At 44.6% G+C, this 23,407-nt stretch overlaps 2 protein-coding genes across 4 annotated transcripts in view; one reads left to right on the top strand and one right to left on the bottom strand.

The window, feature by feature from the left end:
* Dh31-R (Diuretic hormone 31 Receptor) overlaps nt 1–16,051 on the top strand; it is a 193,202-nt gene extending 177,151 nt beyond the window's left edge. For 2 of the 3 annotated variants that reach the window (XM_076121937.1, XM_076121936.1), the window contains exons 4-7: nt 14,321–14,601; nt 14,686–14,786; nt 14,859–14,950; nt 15,038–16,051. In XM_076121937.1, the coding sequence (XP_075978052.1) occupies nt 14,415–14,601; nt 14,686–14,786; nt 14,859–14,950; nt 15,038–15,923 (1,266 nt within the window). In that variant the 5' untranslated portion in view covers nt 14,321–14,414 and the 3' untranslated portion in view covers nt 15,924–16,051. The remainder of the gene's footprint in view (nt 1–14,320; nt 14,602–14,685; nt 14,787–14,858; nt 14,951–15,037) is intronic. The other variant, XM_076121938.1, reaches the window with a different exon arrangement.
* Nucleotides 16,052–17,038: 987 nt separating this feature from the next.
* LOC142977456 (actin, muscle-type A2) lies at nt 17,039–18,725 on the bottom strand. Its single transcript, XM_076121345.1, has 2 exons — nt 18,577–18,725; nt 17,039–18,365 (listed from the first exon to the last, which is right to left on the bottom strand). The coding sequence occupies exon 2, from the start codon at nt 18,315–18,317 to the stop codon at nt 17,187–17,189; it is 1,131 nt and encodes a 376-aa protein (XP_075977460.1). The 5' UTR covers nt 18,318–18,365; nt 18,577–18,725; the 3' UTR covers nt 17,039–17,186.
* Between the last annotated feature and the right edge of the window lie 4,682 nt (nt 18,726–23,407).

Below are 23,407 nucleotides of genomic sequence, written 5' to 3'. Positions count from 1 at the left end.
CATCAACAACAGCTTTAAATCATGCTGTGAATGAATGTTTATCGATAGTAGTAGTGGTATCATCAATAACATGGTCGGTGGTGGTCACGCTCCACCACACAAACCATTTGTGAACTATTAATCACATCACTCACCACCAACGCCTGCTCACTCGCTCACTCATTCATTCGCTACAGATTGAGTAATGTCCTGTCCGTCATCTAAGTTTAGCGAACACTTACACAAACTAATCTTACTAACTCACTTACTAGTTATAATATACCTTGTTCGTTTTCAATCTTACGTCAACTGAGTTATCGCCGCGTGAGAACTTTGGTTTTATAATGGAACTGAACGTTCACAAACAACTAATGTTATAAGGCGAAATATCTAACTTTTTGATTGCTCAGTTCTGCTGCAAAGTCCAAACTGTAATGTGCATTTACACAAGACGCTTGTAGTGTGTCCGTGGTGGTCGGTGGTCCGTCGGTGGTGCGTCGGTGGTGGTGGTCGCAGGCCCGGGCGGGCCGGCGGGCGGCAGTAGGCGCGCCACTAACTAACTGGCGCGCATTAATCGTCCCCTCGCCTCAGTAAACAACGCCAAATTGCTTCCGCCGGGAGTTTTTCTTAAAATAATGTTAATCCCCTCTCCAGCAGCTCCCCCCCCACTCTCCAATCGCCTCCCCCCCCCCCCCCCGCACCTCCGGCCATTGTGGCTCGTTACCTCCGCGACGGTTTACAACGCACGCTTTATATATTTTAACGTTTAAGTTTCCTTCAAGCTTCAGGCTGAGCTTGGCGTTACATTAAGCACGTAATTTTTAATGAAAAATAAAACAAAACACAGTGTGCGTACTCCGTAATATTAAGTATTATAACTTAAAATACAAGTCCTGCAGGAAAGCATAGCGCTTCATCTGTTGTAAACGCTCTTCAAACCGACGGAAAGCTTTTGATTATAAACTGAACCACTACTGCGGCGAAACTGACAACAGTCGGTTCAGAAATTTCCTTCCGTATTGCTGGGCTTAACGTTAAATCGTTAACAATACAAGTGCCAATTTTAACGTCAGAGATATTGAAAAACTAACTTCTCCTCATCAGCTCTGCTAATAATAGATCAGGAAATGATAAACTCGTACACTTTTAAAGTACGTATATGACAATCAGTAGCAGTACATTACTCATAGGTACGAGCGCGACTCACAATACCTACCATTGTACCCGCGGAGTCGCGGAGCGGTGATGTGATGACGTCACACAATGCACGCGTTGCTCGCGCGCGCCTCTGTGTGCTGCCTTGTGTTCTGCACATTGTGATACTGAATAGCTTGTTGCGTCCTCATCGTAATTACTGTGTTCGCATGAAGTCCACTATGACAATTCATAGAAAAGTACAATTATTATTGAAGTCAGTCTCGTAGCTGAATACTTACGTGTTGTCAATGTGTTGCATATTAAATAATATGTAGTGTGGCGTGTAGTCACGTACATCACGTAGTTGCTAAGATAATGTAAGATGTTAGATATAAGAAATATGTCACGTACATTGTAGCATATAAAACTTAATAAATGTAAAGACGAGGGGCATTGAGTTCGAAGTCTATCTTATGACCGGTTCGGTATTTCATTTCCCGTCCCAACACCACATGGCGACCCTGCCACTGAACGGGACTGCGTAACCCGATCGAGCTCTGCTGCGCGCCCGCTCTACCAATGAAGAAACCAACAGGCAAACAATCGGCATGTAAGTGAAGAAGAGGATTTCGTCTACCACTATGGGAGGATCATCTTCAAAGGAAGAGGTGGTCATCGCCCAAACGGCTTCTGGAGGATCAAACGGAGCGTCTGTGAGCCAGCAAATGTCACAGGTGCACACGACGTTGTTATTTATCGCCGTCTGTTTCGGAGTCGTCGTGGTAGGCCTGGGGGCGTACTTTTACAAGAGATGCCACAGCAGTTGGATCCAGCAGGAGATCAATCGGAGAGAAGTTGCCCGCGCAGTACAAGCCTGAAGAAGATGCCAGTCAAAGCCAAGAAGTGATTAGTAAGTGCAGTTGCTTAAATGTTTAAGGATTTTAGTTATTATTTTTCTCTTTGTTTCTTTCATTGATTGTCGGTATACGTATTTTATAAAATTAGTTCAATGGAAATAGAGTTAACGTCAATATTCATACAAATTAAGTTATTGAGAGAGTATATAGTTAAGTTAGGCCCAACTAGAAGGCAAGGTAAAAATTTTGAGTGTAAGATTAACGAAGTGCGAGCTCTTTATAACAAATTTAAAATTGTTATTTCGAATGTAGATAAATTTTCCGAAGAACTAACGCAATTGATACATAAAATAGAAGATATCTATCAGAACACAATTAAATTTGAACATAGAAGTACATTAGACGCCAAAATGGAGTCCGAGAACTTCTCCTTGAAAACTGCGGTTAGCCTACTCCCAAAAATGAATGGAGATGAACAAATGACCCAAGACTTAATAGATGCTATTGAATTATATAGTTCCATGCTGAAAGATAGCGATAGGGTACTTTTGATTAAGTTTGTTCTGAGCACTAGGTTATCAGCCGCAGCTAAAATGCGTTTGTGTTCAAATTACGTATCGGTTGAGAGTCTTTTGTCTGATATGAAGAAACATTTGTTAACTGTGAAGTCCGACGTAGCGATTCAAGCGAAACTCGCTCGTGTTAGGCAGTGCGATAGGTCAATTTCCAGTTACGGTGCCGAAATTGAAAAATTAATGACTGATTTGACGATTTCTCAAGCAGGGGAGAATCAAGATGCATACAAAATACTACATCCCTTGAACGAGAAATATGCTATTAAAAAATTCGCAGATGGTCTTCGCGATCACCGATTAGGTACAATTATTACGGCTCGGAATTTAACATCGTTGAAAGACGCGATTAGGGTAGCGGAAGACGAAAGGTGTACGTTAGTAGGACAAATTAACACATTCCAACGTCCAAGGGGCCGCACCCTCGATTGTGTGCAACTAACAAACCATCGTCTAGGTAAGAGGTCACCTAGAGTGTTGCCGTTGGGTTGTTATGTCCGACTCATCGGCATGTGGAACAATATTTTGTGCTTCGGGCACCATTTGTGATGAGGGCCCTTGTTATGAGGACACATGTTGCGGTTTAGAAGGTATGCCCGCCTTTCTATCGGAATTTGCACATAGTCCCGCACTCCACCCTGGGTGCTGGTGTATGCATAATGCGCATACGCACCACTCCCATCGTCGTGAGCCGGGGCGATCACATAACGATTCCGATAAGTGTGTTACAGTAGGGAATTACATACAAATAATACTGATGAGCTCGAGTTGATACGGTGACGACCCGTTTCCGAGTTGATACGTGTGCTTACGACCTTAAATCAACTTCAGAGTGGTCATTTGCTTTAGATAGTTAATTCTAGCAAAATCAATCATTATTTTATGTTTCACAGCACTTTCAGAAATGAATTAATGTTTGAATATTATGAATCTTCAAACCTGTATAACTCGGTTCAAAGCGATCCTACCGGTTTCGTGCCATACTAACTATTGCTTCAAATGGCTAGCTCTATCGATAAATGCCACTTTTTTTTGTTGGCCGGCACTTTGAAAAAAGGCCCAAAAATGTATGGAGCGTGGATGATCTCCTTTGTTCGAAGACGTGGGAAAAATTGTTACGTAGCAAGGATTGTACAAAAATATTTTCTAAGTCGCGCAATGTATTAATGTATGTGCCAGAAAACTCGAGTATTTATATAAACTATGAATCTTTATCGGTTTCATCGCGAGACGAGTTATCGAAAGACATAGTTAGTTTTTGTATAGAGAAAGGCCTAAAAGAAGTGTTTATTTTGAAATATTGTTATAATATGCAACTTATAAAAGAATTGGCACAGTATATAGAGGAGAATAATGATTCAATTTGTGGAGATTTTAAAGTTTGTGTAGTAGCGAATGTACGCAAGATAGAAGGAAGGGATGAAAAAAAGATTATATTGAATGATTTCCATATTTTGCCCACAAGTGGTCATGCAGGAATACGTAGGATGGTGAATAATATAAAAAAGTATTACTATTGGCCATCTATTGAGAAGGATGTGACTGAATACGTTCGTAAATGTGATAAGTGTCAGACGCAAAAGTATTACAAAAATACGAAAGAACCGATGACAATAACATCTACTGCATCTTCGTCCTTTGAAAAGATTTATTTAGATTTGGTAGGACCGTTTGATAAAGATGACAATGGAAATGTTTACATATTGACTTTGCAATTTGAGCTTACCAAGTTTGTAGAGGCTTATCCTTTAAAAAACAAGTCTGCAAATGAGGTAGCAAGAGCGTTAGCAGAAAATTTTATTTTAAGGTACGGAATACCTAAAGCAATAGCGACAGATAGGGGTACCGAATTTATTTCTAGAGTAATGGTAGAATTATGTGATATTTTAGGCATCACTAAATTACAATCTACGGCATATCATCATGAAAGTATTGGTTCATTGGAAAATGTCCATAAAACTTTAGGCGCTTACTTAAGAATTCAAACTAACAACAGTACATCTTCATGGAGTGCTTGGTTACCATTCTGGTGTTTCTCATACAACACAACAGTTAATACCATAACTAAGTATACACCGTATGAGCTAGTTTTTGGAAAATTATGTAAATTGCCAAGTAATTTGCAAGGTGGAAGTATAGAACCTTTATATAATTTTGATAACTACCTATATCTAGAAAATACTGTTATGATAAGAATATAAATCCTATTGTTTATAAGAAAGGTGATCTCATATTGGTAAGGAACGGAACGGGCAGTAAGTTAGATTGTATATATGATGGCCCTTTCGAAGTTATTAGTGATGAGTCACCAAATGTTAGAGTTAAGTTAAAAAATAAAATTGATTTAGTACATAAGAATAGAACTAAGCTGTACTACAAGTAAAAAAAAAAAAAAAAAAAAAATATCTGTATTTTATTTTGTTTTTTTTTTTTCTCTAAGGGTGGTGGTGTAGTGTGGCGTGTAGTCACGTACATCACGTAGTTGCTAAGATAATGTAAGATGTTAGATATAAGAAATATGTCACGTACATTGTAGCATATAAAACTTAATAAATGTAAAGACGAGGGGCATTGAGTTCGAAGTCTATCTTATGACCGGTTCGGTATTTCATTTCCCGTCCCAACACCACAAATACACGGTAACAGTGCGAGAGAGGGCGCGCCTCAGTGCTGCCTCGTGTCTTAATTTATTGGCGATTAAGCCTCACAAATTACAATAAACGGCGTATTTCCGCGACTCATATATTTATATCTCCCGCCTCTGAGGCCCCCACAGTGTCTCACGTTGTGCTCACACTTGACTCTGTGTGAGTCGCTATGAACCGAAATGTTTAACGAATTAATGATCAAATTATACATGTCCATTGTCCAATTGTCAATAAAAACGTTTCGTATAAAACCTCCACAATGTGTTGTTTGTGGTGTGGTGAGCGTGCGTCGCGTGTCGCGTGTCGCTGGTGCAGGGCTCCCGGGACTAGGGAATGCAATCCCGACTCGAGATCGTCAACTCGAGATCCCTCGCGATCAGAGATATCAATCCCGCGGGATCCCGAGATTTTCGGGATCCCGTCTAGTTAGTAAAAATAATACAATTCGAACGGCTTGTTTAATGTAATATGTGTGTGATAGTGTGGTGAATGCAATAAATTATTATTTGAAAGAAAATAAAAGCCTTTATTTTTCAATATTACTAACAACGTAACATAATTAACAGGTGTAATAACATGAACATAATCAAAAAAGTAGGTGTAGCTCCAGGAGATCAAAATAAAAAGTAATCACAAAGTGTAACAATAGTACGAGCTTCTAATCGGCATCTTAAATCTATTGCAATGTAGCCAGCTGCTGAAAATGCCCTGTCCGACAATCCCGAACGGGATCTCGTCATATTATGCTTCGGGATTGATCCCGAAAAAATACACGGGATCTCGCGAGATCGGGATCCCGCGAGATCGGGATCCCGCGAGATCGGGATTGCATTCACTACCCGGGACACAGCGTGCAGTGCGACGCGGAGCCAGCATTCAACTCAACCCGCTGATAAGTAACGAGCGACACGCACATTATATACCACTATATATACTCACCAGTAAATACATTATAGTATGTATCATTACGTTAGAGGTTCCATGAGGGTTCGCTCTGTATGTCCTCCTGAACTCGGCCTGGTCCGGTGACGGCGTACATTCCCTCACACGTGCGTGCAGTGTGAAGCTCGCCGCTCGAGGACGTGAACGCGCACATTCCACCGGACTCACATCACTCGCAGCGACATCTGTATGTGTAGTGTGCACTAGAATCACCGGTATCTGGTGAGAATGTTCAACGAGTCGCTGGTATCGGAACGCGCTAGATTTAGCCATGCATTATACACACATGTACAGGAAGTACTGCCCCGTGTGGTCGTTAACACCGGCTCACTCAGATGATAGATGCATCAAATTGGCTGTATGGCTCTAGTCACACACACACACACACACACACACTGTGCACGTGGAGCGAGGCGCGTAATCGCGTCTTGATTGAGTCACGATCCTCCGATACTCTCGACTAAGCCTCGTCTCATCACGAACATTAAATAACACACCACATATGCACTGCTACAAATAAACTAGCTAACGATTCAATATTCATTCAACTATAACTATTGTATTGTACTAATATCAATGACATAATAAACAGTTGTAAGATAACAAATACATGTAATAGTGCTTGTTGATATTTACAATATCCCAATGTTTACAGATAATAGACTTATTTGGTAAACACACTCGCTCCCTTTTGCTGATGTCATCAAGTGAACATTCTCCCAATGAAATGTTCAAACATCAGCGCCGCGCTCGGCCGCGCCTCGTGAGTCGGCACAGCGCGGCGACGTTATTACTTCACTTATGACATCACTCATTCATTACACGCATTGTTTCCTCGCCGCACTCACTGCACATATATCAGTCGTATCAATATGTTATTGCAATATCCACAACTCTACTACACTATCAACATTATTGATACACGTAGGCTTAATTGCGTACTAGCGTATCCAGGTAACCACTGTCTCACCGGAGCTTGAGCACAACGATCTATTCAATCTATATCTAATATTTATTTTTGTTAACACCAGTCTATTCTAAAAGTTACTTATTTATTTATGGTATTGTTCATGATACAATCCTATTATTACACACACAAGTGGTTCATGTAACTACGGTCAAACGTTGATGATGGTCGTTACTTGTTGAACGTTCAGCTAAGAGGCAGGTACTATGTGTATATTGTGTATTAGAGTAAGAGCGCCACTGTCGATACACTTGACCCTGAGTGTACCGGTCACTTGCGACCACTTCTCACACCGGAACTTCACTTAAACAATACAACCTGTTGCATGCAGGTTCTGCTGCTTTATTGACTGAGAATAAATTGTATGAGACGATGTTGTTATAACAATGAGTAGACAAGAAGAGCCGCCTGTTGCGTCAGTGTCCGCGTCACGTCACGTCACGTCACCGAGCATGACGCGGATGACGCGGCGTATTACGTCCCCGAGCATGACGAATCACTACCACCACGTATACGACATATCACGAGTATCGAACTGTCTTATTCTGCTGCTTGCTATATCACTATGTACACTAAGCTTTGTAGGTACAATCTCCTTATCTGTATTTTCTAACAATGTTGTTTTTATAAAATAGCGAGTACCTCGTACCGACTTCGATTAAAAATTTATCAGCGATGAATAAAGCTTTTGCGTTATTATTTCTCTTTTATAAAAAAAGACATAAGTAACTTTTTTTTATTGTGAGTCATGCTTGGTAAATATACTACTAGGAACTTTTTTATAAAGGTGGACGATTCGCTCACTGGTTCATTGTTTTGGTCCTACTTTTATCATTTACGCAGCGGACGCTGACGAGCTCTCGAGGCGTGATTTCTTCGAACTCGGTTGACAGCTTCAATTCTTTTTATAATTAGCTTGATGATCTGTTCTAGGTAAAATGAAAATAATTCTATAAATAGAATGCTTAAACCGAGATTAAAGGAGGCTAATTAATTCTAAATATCCCCGCGTGGCTTTGATTAAACAAATTATATTATCATATTTGTAGCGAGTCGATACCTGCCGACCCCCTCCCCCCATAAAGTAAGAGGGGGAAAAGGAGACAGATGGCGAATCACCGAGCTGTTTGGTCATTTAAATATTTACTCCGGTTAGAGTAATACCTTTTCTACATTGCTACTTAAATCTAATCTTTGTCTAGGTAGCTTTGTCCGGGCCTGAATCAAGAGCTATTTAGGTTTACTGTGTTTCTCTTTTATTTTAATGTAACACTTTAAATCGCAAAGAGTGCTCTTAATATTTTATTTACGCTTTAGCATAAATATTCCGCGTAGCACGCGTAGCGCTCGTAGCACTCGTAGCTACGAGCGCTACGAGGACGTGAAGTCGTTCATACGACTCATTGCTGCACTGCTGCACTGGTGCCGCGTCACTCTGACTGTACGACCACGTATGAACACAGAATTATAGAACTTCATAAAATGTATTAATGTGTGTGACAACAAGGGTTACCATAATGTATATTATTATTATTAAACTGTATGCCATCAAAAACATTCTGTAAAAAACTCAAGTCTCGCCGTAAAAAGTTGTGAGATCTATATAATACCAAGTCGATTAATCTATTTAGTCTCTACTTAAAGGACCTTCTGTCTTAAGTTATTACGTATGTTATTATCATGCCAATTAAAAAAAATACCTTTAAAACAAATAGACCGACCTGGCCATCGCATGATTTGATTATTAGTATGTATCACACTACACAGCACGACGAAAAATTAATGCTCCTGAAATGTTAATGGCGAATTTGTGTTTTCTTGCGATGACCAAGTCGATCTATTTGTTTTAAAGGTATTTTTTTTAATTGGCATGATAATAACATACGTAATAACTTAAGACAGAAGGTCCTTTAAGTAGAGACTAAATAGATTAATCGACTTGGTATTATATAGATCTCACAACTTTTTACGGCGAGACTTGAGTTTTTTACAGAATGTTTTTGATGGCATCTCACTTCTTTTTGTAGAGTTTGTTTTTTTTTCATAATTCAACATATTTTCCTATAGGAATGTTATTCAGTTTCATGGGCTAAACACCCTTACCCACCCTATACCCCCTCCTGTTATGCCTCATATAGTAGGTACCTATTTACACCTATTTATTTTATTTTCTACAGTAATAATAATTCATTAACTGCAAATGTAACCTTGTAATCTTATACATTTATATAGGATTACAAAGTTATTGTTGCAGTTAGTGTATTTAGAAAACTGGACCGAAATTAGAAAATATTAAATTTTTCCCGTGATTAAGACACTAAACCCTATTTGTATTCTAAATTTTAAGCTTCTAAGTCTGCTAGAAGTACCTTAGACTTTTGATGATCGGTGAGTCAGTGAGTCAGTGAGTCAGTGAATCAGTGAGTGACAAAATTCAAAATTTTAACAAATTGTCATTCTTAAACTACTGGTTCAAATTGACTGAAATTTTAAATATACCGTATTTATACAATGACTGATTGGTTGCTGAAAATCCAGGCTTCTTGTTTTATCCACAACGAAATTATAGGGGTGTCAAAAATAGCCCGAATTGCTTCGAGAAAAGGATGTTACGGCCGTGCCGCTTTTTTTTGCTCGACTTGCGGGGGCACTTCCGTGCCCCCAGATTTTGAACGTCTATAGTATCAAAGTGTGTGTAGTGTATGTTTCATTTACATAATTTGCTACTGAAATAATAGTACTTATGTGAAATTGTCATCGTATAGCTATCGAGGCGAGCGCGGAATTTTTTATTTTATCGTATGGTTAGTGGTCAACCTAGAGTCTAAGGGCCATAGTTTACCGACCTGTGAGCGCAACAGGCTATCAGCGTGTCAGACAGCACGAGTCGTCTGTCGCACGCGTCGGTCCCGCTGCCCGAGCGTGCGTGATCGCCGCCGCGCCGCGTCCCATAAGTGCATTCCACGGCGAATATCTGATTCTGAATTAGACTTCGACCCCCTCCCCTCCCCCTCTCCGTGTTCCACGTGTGTACCTCACCCCCGCCGTGGGTTTATACGCGATCATCGCATTTTTTCCGCTGACCGCACCACGTAATGACGCCGACCCTCGCACACACATACACACAATCACACACACTCACACACACACATACGTACGTAACATGCACATCAACAATGGCATTGAGTATAATGTTGTGAAGATTGTACGACTGTACGACGTACGTACTCTCACAATATTGTGACCGGGATCAAAATATACCAAGAATACTGTGTATGTGAACTACTTACTACGAGTATCTTGTGTGATTCGTGATCGTGTGATTGCTAGCTACTATATATAGTTATAAAATCAAACCTGACTGATCAGAGATTAACAAAACCGTATGTGTGCGTCCACACTGAATGCGCGGTGACTGGAGCCTGATGCGGGCGCGGCGAGCGGGGGCCTGCGGTGGCCACAGTGAGGCGCGAGCTCTTGTAGCGGTTCGACGTATTATCAGGTGTTACAAACTATGGACGAGGATTTGCTATTTTTACTAGACAGTCCGATCCTGAGATGGGAAGTGTTGAACATTAGAGATGGCGTGCACGAAATAAATAAAAACAGAGCAATAACCGGCGAATTCTTTAATTTATATGAAGAATTGAGATTATACCCCACAAAATTCTTTGGGTATACTCGAATGCCCGTGTCAACTTTTGACTACATACTAACATCTATACTGTCGTACTACATACTACGACAAACAAATACAGACGCTCATACACCGAGCGACAAGACCGAACTGGTTTGTTACCCCCGCCTCCCGCGCATTGGGTCGCTCGCTTACTAGGCCCGTAGTGCGGCCAGAACGCGCGGACAGAAGCGTTTGAAACTTACGCGCGCTGTCTCGCTCAGTACCGTCGCACTAGGCTTCCGCCTTAGTCACTACAATATGGACGCAAAGGCGCGTTTCATATGTTTGATACTTCGCGCCCGTCGTCGCAACCGCGCTAGGCTCGCAGTGTGGACGCACACTATTACGTATAAATCAACCCCGCAAGTTTTTTATTCCCGTTAAGGCTCCAGATGGCAACCGTACGTTTATCGCTCTCTCACCGAGCGAGTCAATTCAATAAGAGTAGAGCTGGGTGTGCGGCGCTCCACGCAACACGTGCGGATCAAATATAATAACCTGAGATCTGCTGACGAAGCACTCCCGCCCCTCGCCTCCGCCCCCGCCCCCGCTACCCGCCCCCGCTGCCGGCGCGGTCCGCCGTCGCCGGAGACTTCCGCCACAACAGGTTATTTACGAGAGGCGCCTCACCTCACTCACCTACTAATACTGTGCTGTGTCAACGAGTGTTTGTATCTAGAACTACTCACATCCAACTGTATAACTTAGATGATGTTAAATCATTACACACCATTTTTTCAGATACGTTTAGGTCCAAAGGCACTCAAGAAGAGGTCTGCTAAAAATTTGCTAATAGTACAAATATAGTTCAGAGAATCTGCAGCGAATATCTGTATAAAAGTTACGATCAGCAGTTCTGAATACTCGCATACATACAAGCAGTCCACCAGTCCACACGATTTTACTAAACACAATAATAATTCTGTGCTTTTCAACTTGTTACGTTTGAAGTACGTAAATACCACAAATGTAGGGACGATCAAATGCCTGGTGAGTGTGTGCAGAGCAGAGCAACTTGTGTGTAAAATCGCTTCAACTAATATACCTTCCACTCGACCGCTCTCTTAGAGTTTTCATAGCTGAAAGCATTGAGCTTCGTAGCTGTGTAGCGGCGTGTAGCCTCGTAGCACACACGCGGCGCTACGACGTAGCGGCAGGTAGCTCAAGTGTAAGTAGGCGAAGTGGTCCGGAGGGAGTGTTGTTGTTAACTTGCAGAGAGGTTCACTTCCGTTGTAATTAATGTCGGGAGGCGCGGGTTCCGTCCTCGGGCGCGGTGCGGCGCCGCACACTCCACCACTATTTACTTTACATTTACGCTATTACGTAACATAACAAGGTATCGTTTTAGACAACCTCTTAGGTGATATTGTTGGCAATGACTTAGAAAATGTTGAACAAAATTCTTTTATTTGTTAAAATAATACAATGTTAACTGCGTTTATTATAATAAATCTTTTTTTTTAAGGGAGTGACGTCATCTAATAACTGTATTTGTTCTATATGTTGGCAGATTCCGTTTGTTGAGAACATCATGGTTAGTGTTAGTGCGTCGTGTGTTGTACAAACAGTGGCGCGTGCCGTGGCGTCGCCCGCGAGGCTTATACACAATATACACGTACACGGCGGTACCACTGACCACTAGTCACAGTCGCAAAGAGAGCACCTCCTTCAACATGAACTATAATGATGTTATTAAAATACAAACATACATACATCATCGTGACACACGGATTGAGCAGACGACGTCACGCCGCTGTGTTGCACCATCATGTCAGCGTGTGTAGCGACACACACTTGTGGTCGGAGGATGTCACTATTGTACGTGTTGTTCAGTATCACTGGGTTGTATATAAGCTTGTATATCGAAATAATGTGTTATCTTCAGCTATGCACACGTAGATACGAATACGTGGTAGGCGCGGGCAACGCGCGACTTCACGAAACCGAATCAATTCAATTTGACAGCGACAAAGTGCTACATACACACTCACGCACTACTCGTGTACGTTTGTGTATACAAGCGTCAAGCACGCACGTACGTACGTACTCATAGGCAATCCCACACATATGAAGGGTGGTGCAACAAACAAACGATGGAGCAGCAAACAAGCTGTAGATTGACGCTGCTCTTACAAGCGCAGGTAGAGAGGCGATCGCTTCAACTTTATCAGCGCGCGCCTCGACACACATGAAGTATGCTAATTACGAGTATGAAGGCAAAGCCCCGCGCTGCGCACACCGCGCCGCACAGTGGGCTTAGTGCTGTACTCGCCGCGTGTATCATGTGTATTGTGTGTATTGTGTGTATTGTGTGTCATGTGTGGCGACAACAAGTCTTATGTACGGCTTATGTTGTGTGCGGTTCTGCAGCTAATGATGTACGAGCGACTCACAGCGCGGTGTTATCCGCACTGAGTACCATCACCAGCGCGTGTCTCCTCTGCGCCACACACCAGTCTTATCACTGTAACATGACACAGATTATATTTTTCCCTGTTATTTAAGTTCACAGTCCACCGCTACTAAATAAGTGTTAACACAACGGCGTGAAGTGTTAAAAAGATCAACGTGAAAGCGGCACTTGTGACGTCACAGTGCAGTTGTCGTACGACTGTGGTGCACTCAGCACTATCCGTCCATACACTGTTCATGTTATTATATGGAAGTAACGATGGAAGCAGCAGGTCGTAGCATGCTTACAACGTTTTAGATGAAATATGAAGGGTTTATGTCGCCAGCTTGTTCATATGAGTAACAACACTTGATCGAGTATATACAAACGCAATTAACTTTTATTTTGAAACATTTTTATCACCGGAGCGAGTCTTCGTACAATCACAGGAAATATATTTTTTTTATGAAACTACTTTCGGTTTCGGATTGGAGTATTAACACACACACACACACGCGTACACACACACACACACACACATATACACTTACTCACACTCACGTAGTTGCGGTGATGTACACTCACCTGTTACACTCGCCGGAATGTTTATAGACTATCTCGCTGTAGTAAAGTGAAGAATTTCCATTAGCGCCGAATACCGAGAACATCGCGACATATTCCACGCGAACATCCTATACTTGTGTGAGAGACTACATCCAACAAATAACTATAATGTAATTAATATTAATCACAATCCGATTCAGTGGTGTTGGTTTGCGTTAGTACGAGTATTACACGCTAATTATAGTCCGCGCCGCTAGTCGCCGGTGTCGCCGGTGTCGTGTGGCGACACAGCGTCCTGTTACATCCTCGTCTCGCGCGTCACATGTCACACGGTCTAGCGCTGTCACGCTTCTAGTTACAATACTAACATGCATATAGCGGGACAATCCGTCGCTAAATATCTATTTATCTTAGCTGATCCCACCGAGTGCCGCTGAGTTGTGCCGACCCCACCTAGCGTGGGATAATGCTCAGGAACATGTGTATGTCTAACCTGTTCCGACCTCCAAAACAAGCAGTAGGTTCGAATACTTCTTTCTTTTTACTTTTACCGATAATGATGAATCATTGTTTTATTTTCCAGGTGTCGTATGATGTGTCAGCGGTGAGGACAGGTGAGGAGAGGTGAGGGTGGTGCGGCGGTGGTGGTAGTGCGGGAGTGCGGGAGTGCGGGCGCCATGGACGACCCGGAGCGCATCGCGCGCGAGGAGGTGGAGTGCTGGGCCGCCAACAACGCGAGCGCGCCGCCGCCCGAGCCCTACTGCGCCGGCGTCTACGACTCGTGGCTGTGCTGGCCGCACGCGCGCGCCAACTCCACCGTCTACCGGCCCTGCCCCGAGTTCGTGCCAGGCTTCAGTCCCGAGCGTGCGTCTGTTTTTCTTAACGTTTGTGAGTGTGCAGAAACCAATAAACCTCGTACTCACTGACGCGTCGCGTTTCCCGTTACAGTGAAAGCGCACAAGGAGTGCATGGCGAACGGCACGTGGTGGCTACACCCCGAGACGGGCCGGCCGTGGTCCAACTACACGACGTGCATCAAGCCCGAGGATGTCAGTATGAGCGCTCGCCGCGACGTGTGACGTGAGGCGCCGCCGCGGGACTAATGTGTGCGCGTGTTGCAGGACGTGAGCGAGATCATCGCGGTGTACGAGACCGGCTACAGCGTGTCGCTCGTGGCGCTGCTGCTCTCGCTCTTCATCCTGCTCTACTTCAAGTGAGTCGTCGCTCTTCGCCCGCCCGGCACCCGCTCCATCTCTCATCCCTCGGTAAAGCTGATTCACGTTCGTATTTGTTTGTGCAGGAGCCTGCGATGCGCGCGCATTACGGTGCACATGAACCTGTTCGCGTCGTTCGCAGCGAACAACTCTCTGTGGCTGGTGTGGTACGGGCTGGTGATGCGCTCGCCCGACACGCTGCGCGACTCGCCCGCGTGGTGCCGCGTGCTCAACGCCGTGCTGCAGTACGCGCTGCTCACCACCTACACGTGGATGCTGTGCGAGGGCCTGTACCTGCACACGGTGCTCGTGAGCGCCTTCGTGTCGGAGCGCCGCCTGCTCCGAGCGCTGCTGCTGCTGGGCTGGGCGCTGCCGCTCACGTCGGCCGCCGTGTACGCCGGGCGCCGCGCCGCCGCCGACGAGGGCATGTGCTGGCTGGACGAGGGCTCGCCGCGGCCCGAGCTGGCCGTGCTGGCGTGCGGCGCGGTGCTGCTCAACGTGGCGTTCCTGTGCAACATCGTGCGCGTGCTGTGCACGAAGCTGCGCGCGGGCGGCAGCGTGGGGGGCGCGGGCGGGCCGGCGCGGCCCTCGGCCACGGCGCTGCACGCGCTGCGCGCCACGTGCCTGCTGGCGCCGCTACTGGGGCTGCAGTACCTGCTGATGCCGTTCCGGCCGGACCACACGGCGTCGTGGTGGCTCGCGTACGAGTACGTGTCGGCGCTGACGACGTCGCTGCAGGGGCTGTGCGTGGCGGTGCTGTACTGCTTCTGCAACGGCGAGGTGCTGGCGCAGCTGCGGCGGCGCTGGCGCGTGCTGACGTTCCGGCCGCGCGCCAACTCGGCCACGGCCACCACGGTGTCGGTGAGTATGGGCGGCGCGCGGCGCGGCTCGCGCTCCACGCCGCGCCGCTCATCCGTGCGCGTGTTGCAGTTCGTGCGCTCGGGCGCCGGCGCGCCGGAGGACAAGGTGTGACTGGCGGCGGGCGGCGAGGTGCCCGCGCCCCCCGACCCCGCCGCCGCCGCCCCGCGCCCCGCCGCCCGCTCCGCGCGCCACATCCGCTTCGAGTGCGTGGACAGCGACGACGACGCGCCGCCCGACAAGCGCCTGCTGTGAGCGCGCTCTGAACTCTCCCCCGCAGACTAGTGTGACCCCAGTGTGTACCTTAATGTACCCAGTGTGTACCGGGCCTAACGGGTATTGTGTATTGTGAGCGGTGACGTCGCTCCCTCGGCGACAGTACATAACGATAGTATAACTAAGTTGCTCTGTTGACTGTTGGTGTAAGTAGTCCTGTACATAGTTGTAAATATTTTTATAAAATAAAAATATAAGGGTGTTACAGGATCTGTGCTGTTTTATTCCTTCACCAGTCATTCTCCACCCACCCCTTTCTTCACACTGTTCACGCTTACACTATAATACTGTAGTTCGTTTGTTTAAAGGTTTCGAGAATTTTAATTATTGAATCGATAAGGTCATTTTATTGGCAACAACAACGACCACAGAGCGGAAGCTACAGCGAACAATCGATGTAGTATCACTCAATATGACAAGATGTGTGTGTGTGTAATGTGTGAGGTGTATGTATGTCACACACTTATTCGTTGTGGATCTCACTCTCCTCGAATACCTCACGGTTCGACTTCTGAATTCTATGGTTTTATTTAGAATTGAAGGTAAAAGCTGCTATAATATGTGATTGTCATCATTGTCATCAATAGATGACAGAGCAGTGGACGTCAGCCGCTAACATAACAATACCTGTGGTGAGCAAGAGCGGCGTCACGGTGACATAATGCGCGCTCTAATTGATTCGCTAAATCTATCACCGATATAAATAACGAGCGGCGCGGTGCGGCGGCGCGGTGCGGCGGCGCGCGGAGACAATGCGCGCGCGCCGCTATCGACAGCACGATTGGCGCGCACTTAGATACCAATATAAACCATTCGATTGTCACCGCGCGCTATTTATACGTGCTACTGCACATTGCACGCACTGCCTTATATGGACACCTGCATGCGACTACACCGGGCCCACCGGGGCACTTCGGGGCTCTCGAGGGGCATACGTACTCAGTAAACACACGTTCAGTTACAAAATTATATTAAACAACATACACTTAAACGTAGCTCACTTACATGATAACGCAACAGCGTGCAGTCTCCGACAGAGAGTATAAAATAAATACATTTGCATGGCGATAAGTTCGCCCGTATATGAGAGTGGAGTGGCGCTTAGAAGCACTTGCGGTGCACGATGCCGGGGCCGGACTCGTCGTACTCCTGCTTGGAGATCCACATCTGCTGGAAGGTGGAGAGCGAGGCGAGGATGGAGCCGCCGATCCACACGGAGTACTTCCTCTCGGGCGGCGCGATGATCTTGATCTTGATGGTGGAGGGCGCGAGCGCCGTGATCTCCTTCTGCATCCTGTCGGCGATACCGGGGTACATGGTGGTACCGCCCGACAGCACCGTGTTGGCGTACAGGTCCTTGCGGATGTCCACGTCGCACTTCATGATGGAGTTGTACACGGTCTCGTGGATGCCGCACGACTCCATGCCCAGGAACGAGGGCTGGAACAGCGCCTCGGGGCAGCGGAAGCGCTCGTTGCCGATGGTGATGACCTGGCCGTCGGGCAGCTCGTACGACTTCTCCAGCGACGTGGACGCCGCCGCCGTCTGCATCTCCTGCTCGAAGTCCAGCGCCACGTAGCACAGCTTCTCCTTGATGTCGCGCACGATCTCGCGCTCCGCCGTCGTCGTGAACGAGTAGCCGCGCTCCGTGAGGATCTTCATGAGGTAGTCTGTGAGGTCGCGCCCCGCCAGGTCCAGGCGCAGGATGGCGTGCGGCAGCGCGTAGCCCTCGTAGATGGGCACGGTGTGCGACACGCCGTCGCCCGAGTCCAGCACGATGCCGGTGGTGCGGCCGGACGCGTACAGCGACAGCACGGCCTGGATGGCCACGTACATGGCGGGGCAGTTGAACGTCTCGAACATGATCTGCGTCATCTTCTCCCTGTTGGCCTTGGGGTTGAGCGGCGCCTCCGTCAGCAGGATGGGGTGCTCCTCGGGCGCCACGCGCAGCTCGTTGTAGAACGTGTGATGCCAGATCTTCTCCATGTCGTCCCAGTTGGTGATGATGCCGTGCTCGATGGGGTACTTGAGCGTGAGGATACCTCTCTTGCTCTGGGCCTCGTCTCCGACGTAGGAGTCCTTTTGACCCATACCCACCATGACGCCCTGGTGGCGCGGGCGGCCCACGATGGAGGGGAACACGGCGCGCGGCGCGTCGTCGCCGGCGAAGCCCGCCTTGCACATGCCGGAGCCGTTGTCGACTACCAGCGCGCCCGCATCGTCGTCACACATCCTGGCTTCTGAGGTCTCGCACCGGCTCCAACTATAGCTCCGTCACACCTGCAACACACACGCCGCGTTACTTACACCACACAACACCACCAACCACCACTAACTAACACCTAACTCGCGAACAGCGCTTATCGTATGCGCTTATTTAATTTTGAATAATATACTTCTGACTTATTAATTAATCTTTAGTCTTCCAACGAATCAAGTATTATAAGAGCACTTGTATTAGAGAACGAGGAGAGCGGAGAGAGACACTCACGGCGGTGTCGCAGCGGTCGCAGCGGCGGTAGTGAGCGCAGCGCGGCGGCCGCCCGCTATATACGCGGCGCGCGGCGGCACTTGGCACTCGCGCGCGCCCCTACAAGGCGCCGCCGCCGCCGCCCATCCGACAACACGCACGCGACTGCCATTTAAGAGCATCATCCGCATCTCGCGATTGCTAATTACATCGATAGGAAAAAATAGATACTCGGCGACGACCGGCGCGGGCGGCCCGCTATTTACATACACCTGTGCGACCCTCCGCCCCGACGCGCCCTCGCCGGCTCTCCCGCGCGCCTTACATGTCGCTGCGGTCCGCGAGCCAACACTATGACTTGGCTCTCTGCTACACTCGTCGCCATCAATGAACATGACCGCTACTGAGGCTCACCACTTGTCACTTGTTGTGATAACACGGCTCAGTGAGTCAGTCAAGCAGAATGTTCTACGCCCTTCCGTGCTACGCCGTTGAGCGTGCTTGATACACACATTTGTTGCGATAGTGTCAGGGAACATACAAGTTGAGTGTTGTGAGGCTCGTTGAATTGTAAATGTTCTGTGCTTCATGCGTGCAATAGTTATACCTCACATATCTACTTGTAGTTGTTAGCTCCACGAGATGATCTAATGTGTGTAACTTGAGGAACGAGAGTATTCCGTTGTGATTATATATATTTTCTATTGACACAATATTGTTATTAAATGAACAAGACCCTTCTGTATAAGGTTTTAACCCCAGAATGCGTCAGGAGGCCTATATCCCGGAAAAGTGCGAATAGAGACTGCGAGTAGTTTCTCTGTTTCTGTCTTCTTACCGACTTCATTTAAAAATTTCTTGAGGATTCTATAATGAATAAATACGTTGATCACGTTTTTATATTTTGAGCCTTACTATAAAAAATGGTGAATATTAGAGTAAAAACTACTTCATCATGATTTCGGGTATTCTTAAAGCATCAATTGTTTCTTGAGACGATGTAAAGACTATTAAGTATAATGGCATTGAATCGTGAAGTTTTGTCGCACAATACAGTTATTTGATGTCTAACTATAACTGCATGGCGAGAGACACATCAACTCGACCTTTTTCGTTCTCATATTGTAGCCGGTTGAGAGATGTGTTAGGGCTGGCATTGTTTCAAGGGAGCTCGATGTAAAGAATTTTGCTGTTTTTTCATATTTTGAACGAGTCCTCGGGTGTACTTGTGTAGAGTAACCGGTAACCATGAACCATTCTGCGTTGTCCTCGAGGCACTCTGTGACTAAGCTATTATGAACGACTCTTCCTGGATTTGGTTTATCTCATAGCACACGTAAAGTCGACTGATGTTTATTGTCCGGCTCATGTGCATGGATCCTAGATCCGTGTTGTATCACATTTAATACACGTAGTTCAAAGCGAAACGACGGATATTTTTTTTGAACATTTGTTTGCACTAATCGGCTCGAGTATCTTTGTGAAATCTTGTCAAAATAAATACCTACATAAAGTACATTTTGAAAAAATCTCCTATCGAAAAATCTTATATTTTATGTTTGAAAGTTCCAATAATGTTACCGTTTGTTTCTATCTTTTCACGTGTCAGGAAACGAAGGCGCATAATCAATGTTATTATTTTAATACAACCGGTTACCTTGAACGACTTTCAGAAAGTTCATCGGTGAAGGAAAAGGAATCATGATAGAACTTCAAAAGAAGAATTAAGTCGATATAGATATGATTGTCTCTATAGCTCTCGTCGAAACACAACACATATAAAATGTAACATCCGTAAAAGTGGAATTTCACCAGAACAGTTATTTATTAATTTCTAATCGTAGACCATAACATGGAGCTTCGTGCTTCTAGCTCCGCAAGTCAACAACCTCTTATATAAACGTTCATCTCCCGCTTGAATTCCTCAGACGGACGAAATCTAAAGGGGATCTAATAGAAGCCCATAACATGAAGTTTTTTGTTTCTAGCTCCAAATATAAACGAACTCCTATCCAAACTTTCATTCTCTGATAATATAATCAAACCCCAAAAAAAGATCTTAATAGGTACCTACATAATAAAATGCACCCCTTGTCCAAATTTCATGTTCAGTTCCAACTTCCGTTGCTTAGGCTCTGCAAGACTGCAATGATTGTCATCAGTCAGCCAGGACAAGTAACTGTATGTCTATAATTATGTATGTTATCGATCAGTAAGCGGTGGACACACTTATTATTGTTCGAAGATACGTTTATTATGCCTTATTCTCATACGAGGTGAAAATACATCGAAGGTTACATAGGTATACGATTTAGTACACCCAGTAAAAACAAGCCGGCTTACATTATTTTTATCCAAGTCCATTACTAGTCGGAGACAGGTGGGCACAGGTGTATTTGTATTTGTTCTCATTTACCGAGCACGTTACCACAATTCGTGGCGACTATTGCGAAACATTACATCACACATACACACAGTACCTACATTGTCCTCGTCATCCTCATGATCAGCTGTCATATTCTTGCACTGAAAGTAACAATGAAAAAAACACAGCGCAGTAGTAGGTAGTTATATATGTATACATAGGTTTCGCTACCCTGCGCTACCTATCTATATTGTATAGCAATGAGTATCGGCAAAATTATAATAAATGTGCTCATTGTGCTCTGAATGTTTGATGATGACCTAATAAAGTTAATTGTTATTTATAAAAGTTCAATATGTCAATCGTCTTATAGTTCTGCAACTAAGCAGAATATACTCTGAAAATATAGCAGGAGCCATATGAACCACTCGGCGGCGCACTCCCGCGCCCCCCGCACCCCTCGCGCCCCGCTTGCCCCTCTCCTAACTGTGTCTCGGTAACATTACAATAGATGATCGTGATAACAACATTACATTACGCTCTATACTGTCAACAAGGTAGGCACAGAAACGCCTACTATTATTAGAACACTGCGCGCACTTCACTCGTCGCACTACTTCGCCGCTCAATCAACCAACTAACATCTATACATTGATCTACGAATGAGTATTTAAAGTGCACTACGAACATTTCACTCACGGACGCAACGCCATACATTTAAGATACTCCAGATACCGGATAACCCAGTTGAGCCATACGGGGACTAAACTAGTTGAAATGGAAAATATCTTAATAGACTGCAAGGAAGTAAGCTTTTATTAAAGAAAAGAAACTGCGATCAAGGATTTTTGATAAATGCTGACATGAACCGAGAAGCAAACTTCACCCTCTTCGTATATATAGTATTGTCCTTATCCCACGTTGTATAGTCCCAACAAAATGTTTTCGTTCTCAATAAAGTGCTGTGAAGAGATTTGGCTAATGTTTCCCCAACCGGCCGCCTGCCTGACGTCGACCCTACGTGCGGGGTCTGCGTTCAACAGCAGAGGAAAATGCCCAAATATACATGATTGAAAAACACAAACACGATAGAAACAATGTATGTTTGGCGAGGTAGAGTTACTATGTTATATTAATCATTGTTTTCTAAGATACTATCCCCAAGTGCTAAATAAAGTCGTAACTGAGCTGAGTACGACAAACTTATGTTTGCAGTTAATAAAACCTCAAGCAGGTATTGTAATCAGTAGTAATTTTTTTTTTTTTTTTTTTTTCTTTTTTTTTTTTTTTAGTAGGTCCGTGTCTTAGTTTCGTTGAACATTTGGAGTCCCACAACAGCGCACGGTGGTACCGTAGTAGGTCATAGGGCTCCAAACACATTGCTTGATTTATGTTATGATTCCTCGTCTAATATCGAACTATTAGTCGTACTACCTGAGGGTAGAAAAAGTTTTGTAATCATTTATTTGTTACACTTACTTTTGTGCATCGGAAGTGAACGCATCGTTATCATTTGTTAAATTACGTTATCTGACGTGTGTTTTTCCGAGAGTTTGTGACTTGTTATTTTGCAATGGAAATTTAAGTTAATAGTATGTATGATTTATTTAATGTAGTATTTTTTTTTTTTTTTTTTTTTTTAATAAGATATATTGTCGTAAATATGGTGCTACGCCACAGAATTATAAATCTATACTAATATTATTATTAGAGGAAATGATTGATTTTATTGTTTGTTTATTTGTTTGCATTGAATAGGCTCCGAAACTACTGGACCGATTTTAAAAATTATTTCACCGTTGACAAGCTACACTATTCCCGAGTAACATAGGCTATGTGACATTTAAAAAAAAAAAATAGGAATGCTTATTAAAATTTGAATAACCTAACCCAAGGTGTAAAAAAAACAAAAAACTTCACATCACTGTCTACAAAAAATGTCGTGGCATTTTATTAACGAACGAGGTGAGTGAAATGACAAAAGTGAATGAAATGAACGAAGTGAATGAAATGAACGAGGTGAATGAAATGACAAAAGTGAATGAAATGAACGAAGTGAATGAAATGAACGAAGTGAATGAAATGAATAAAGTGAATGAAATGAACGAAATGAACGCGGTGAATGAAATGACAAATGTGAATGAAATAAACGAATCGAATGAAATGAACGAAGTGAATGAAATGAACGAAGTGAATGAAAGGAACGAACAGAATGAATTGAACGAAGCGAATGAATTAAACGAAGTGAATGAAATGAACGAAGTGAATGAAATGAACGAAATGACAAAAGTGAATGAAATGAACGAAGTGAATGAAATGAACGAAGTGAATGAAATGAACGAAGTGAATGAAATGAACGAAGTGAATGAAATGAACGAAGTGAATGAAATGAACGAAGTGAACGAAACGAACGAGGTGAATGAAATGACTAAAGTGAATGAAATGAACGAAGTGAATGAAATGAACGAAGTGAATGAAATGAACGAA

Source organism: Anticarsia gemmatalis, chromosome 13 (assembly GCF_050436995.1).
Source record: "Anticarsia gemmatalis isolate Benzon Research Colony breed Stoneville strain chromosome 13, ilAntGemm2 primary, whole genome shotgun sequence".
Lineage (NCBI taxonomy): Eukaryota > Metazoa > Arthropoda > Insecta > Lepidoptera > Erebidae > Anticarsia > Anticarsia gemmatalis.
Note: the sequence above shows the minus strand (reverse complement) of the source record. Positions and strands in the feature narration are given on the sequence as shown.

What these genes read in the sequence shown, in the direction of transcription:
- LOC142977456 (XM_076121345.1), bottom strand. Translation starts at nt 18,317, where the DNA reads ATGTGTGACGACGATGCGGGCGCGCTGGTAGTCGACAACGGCTCCGGC.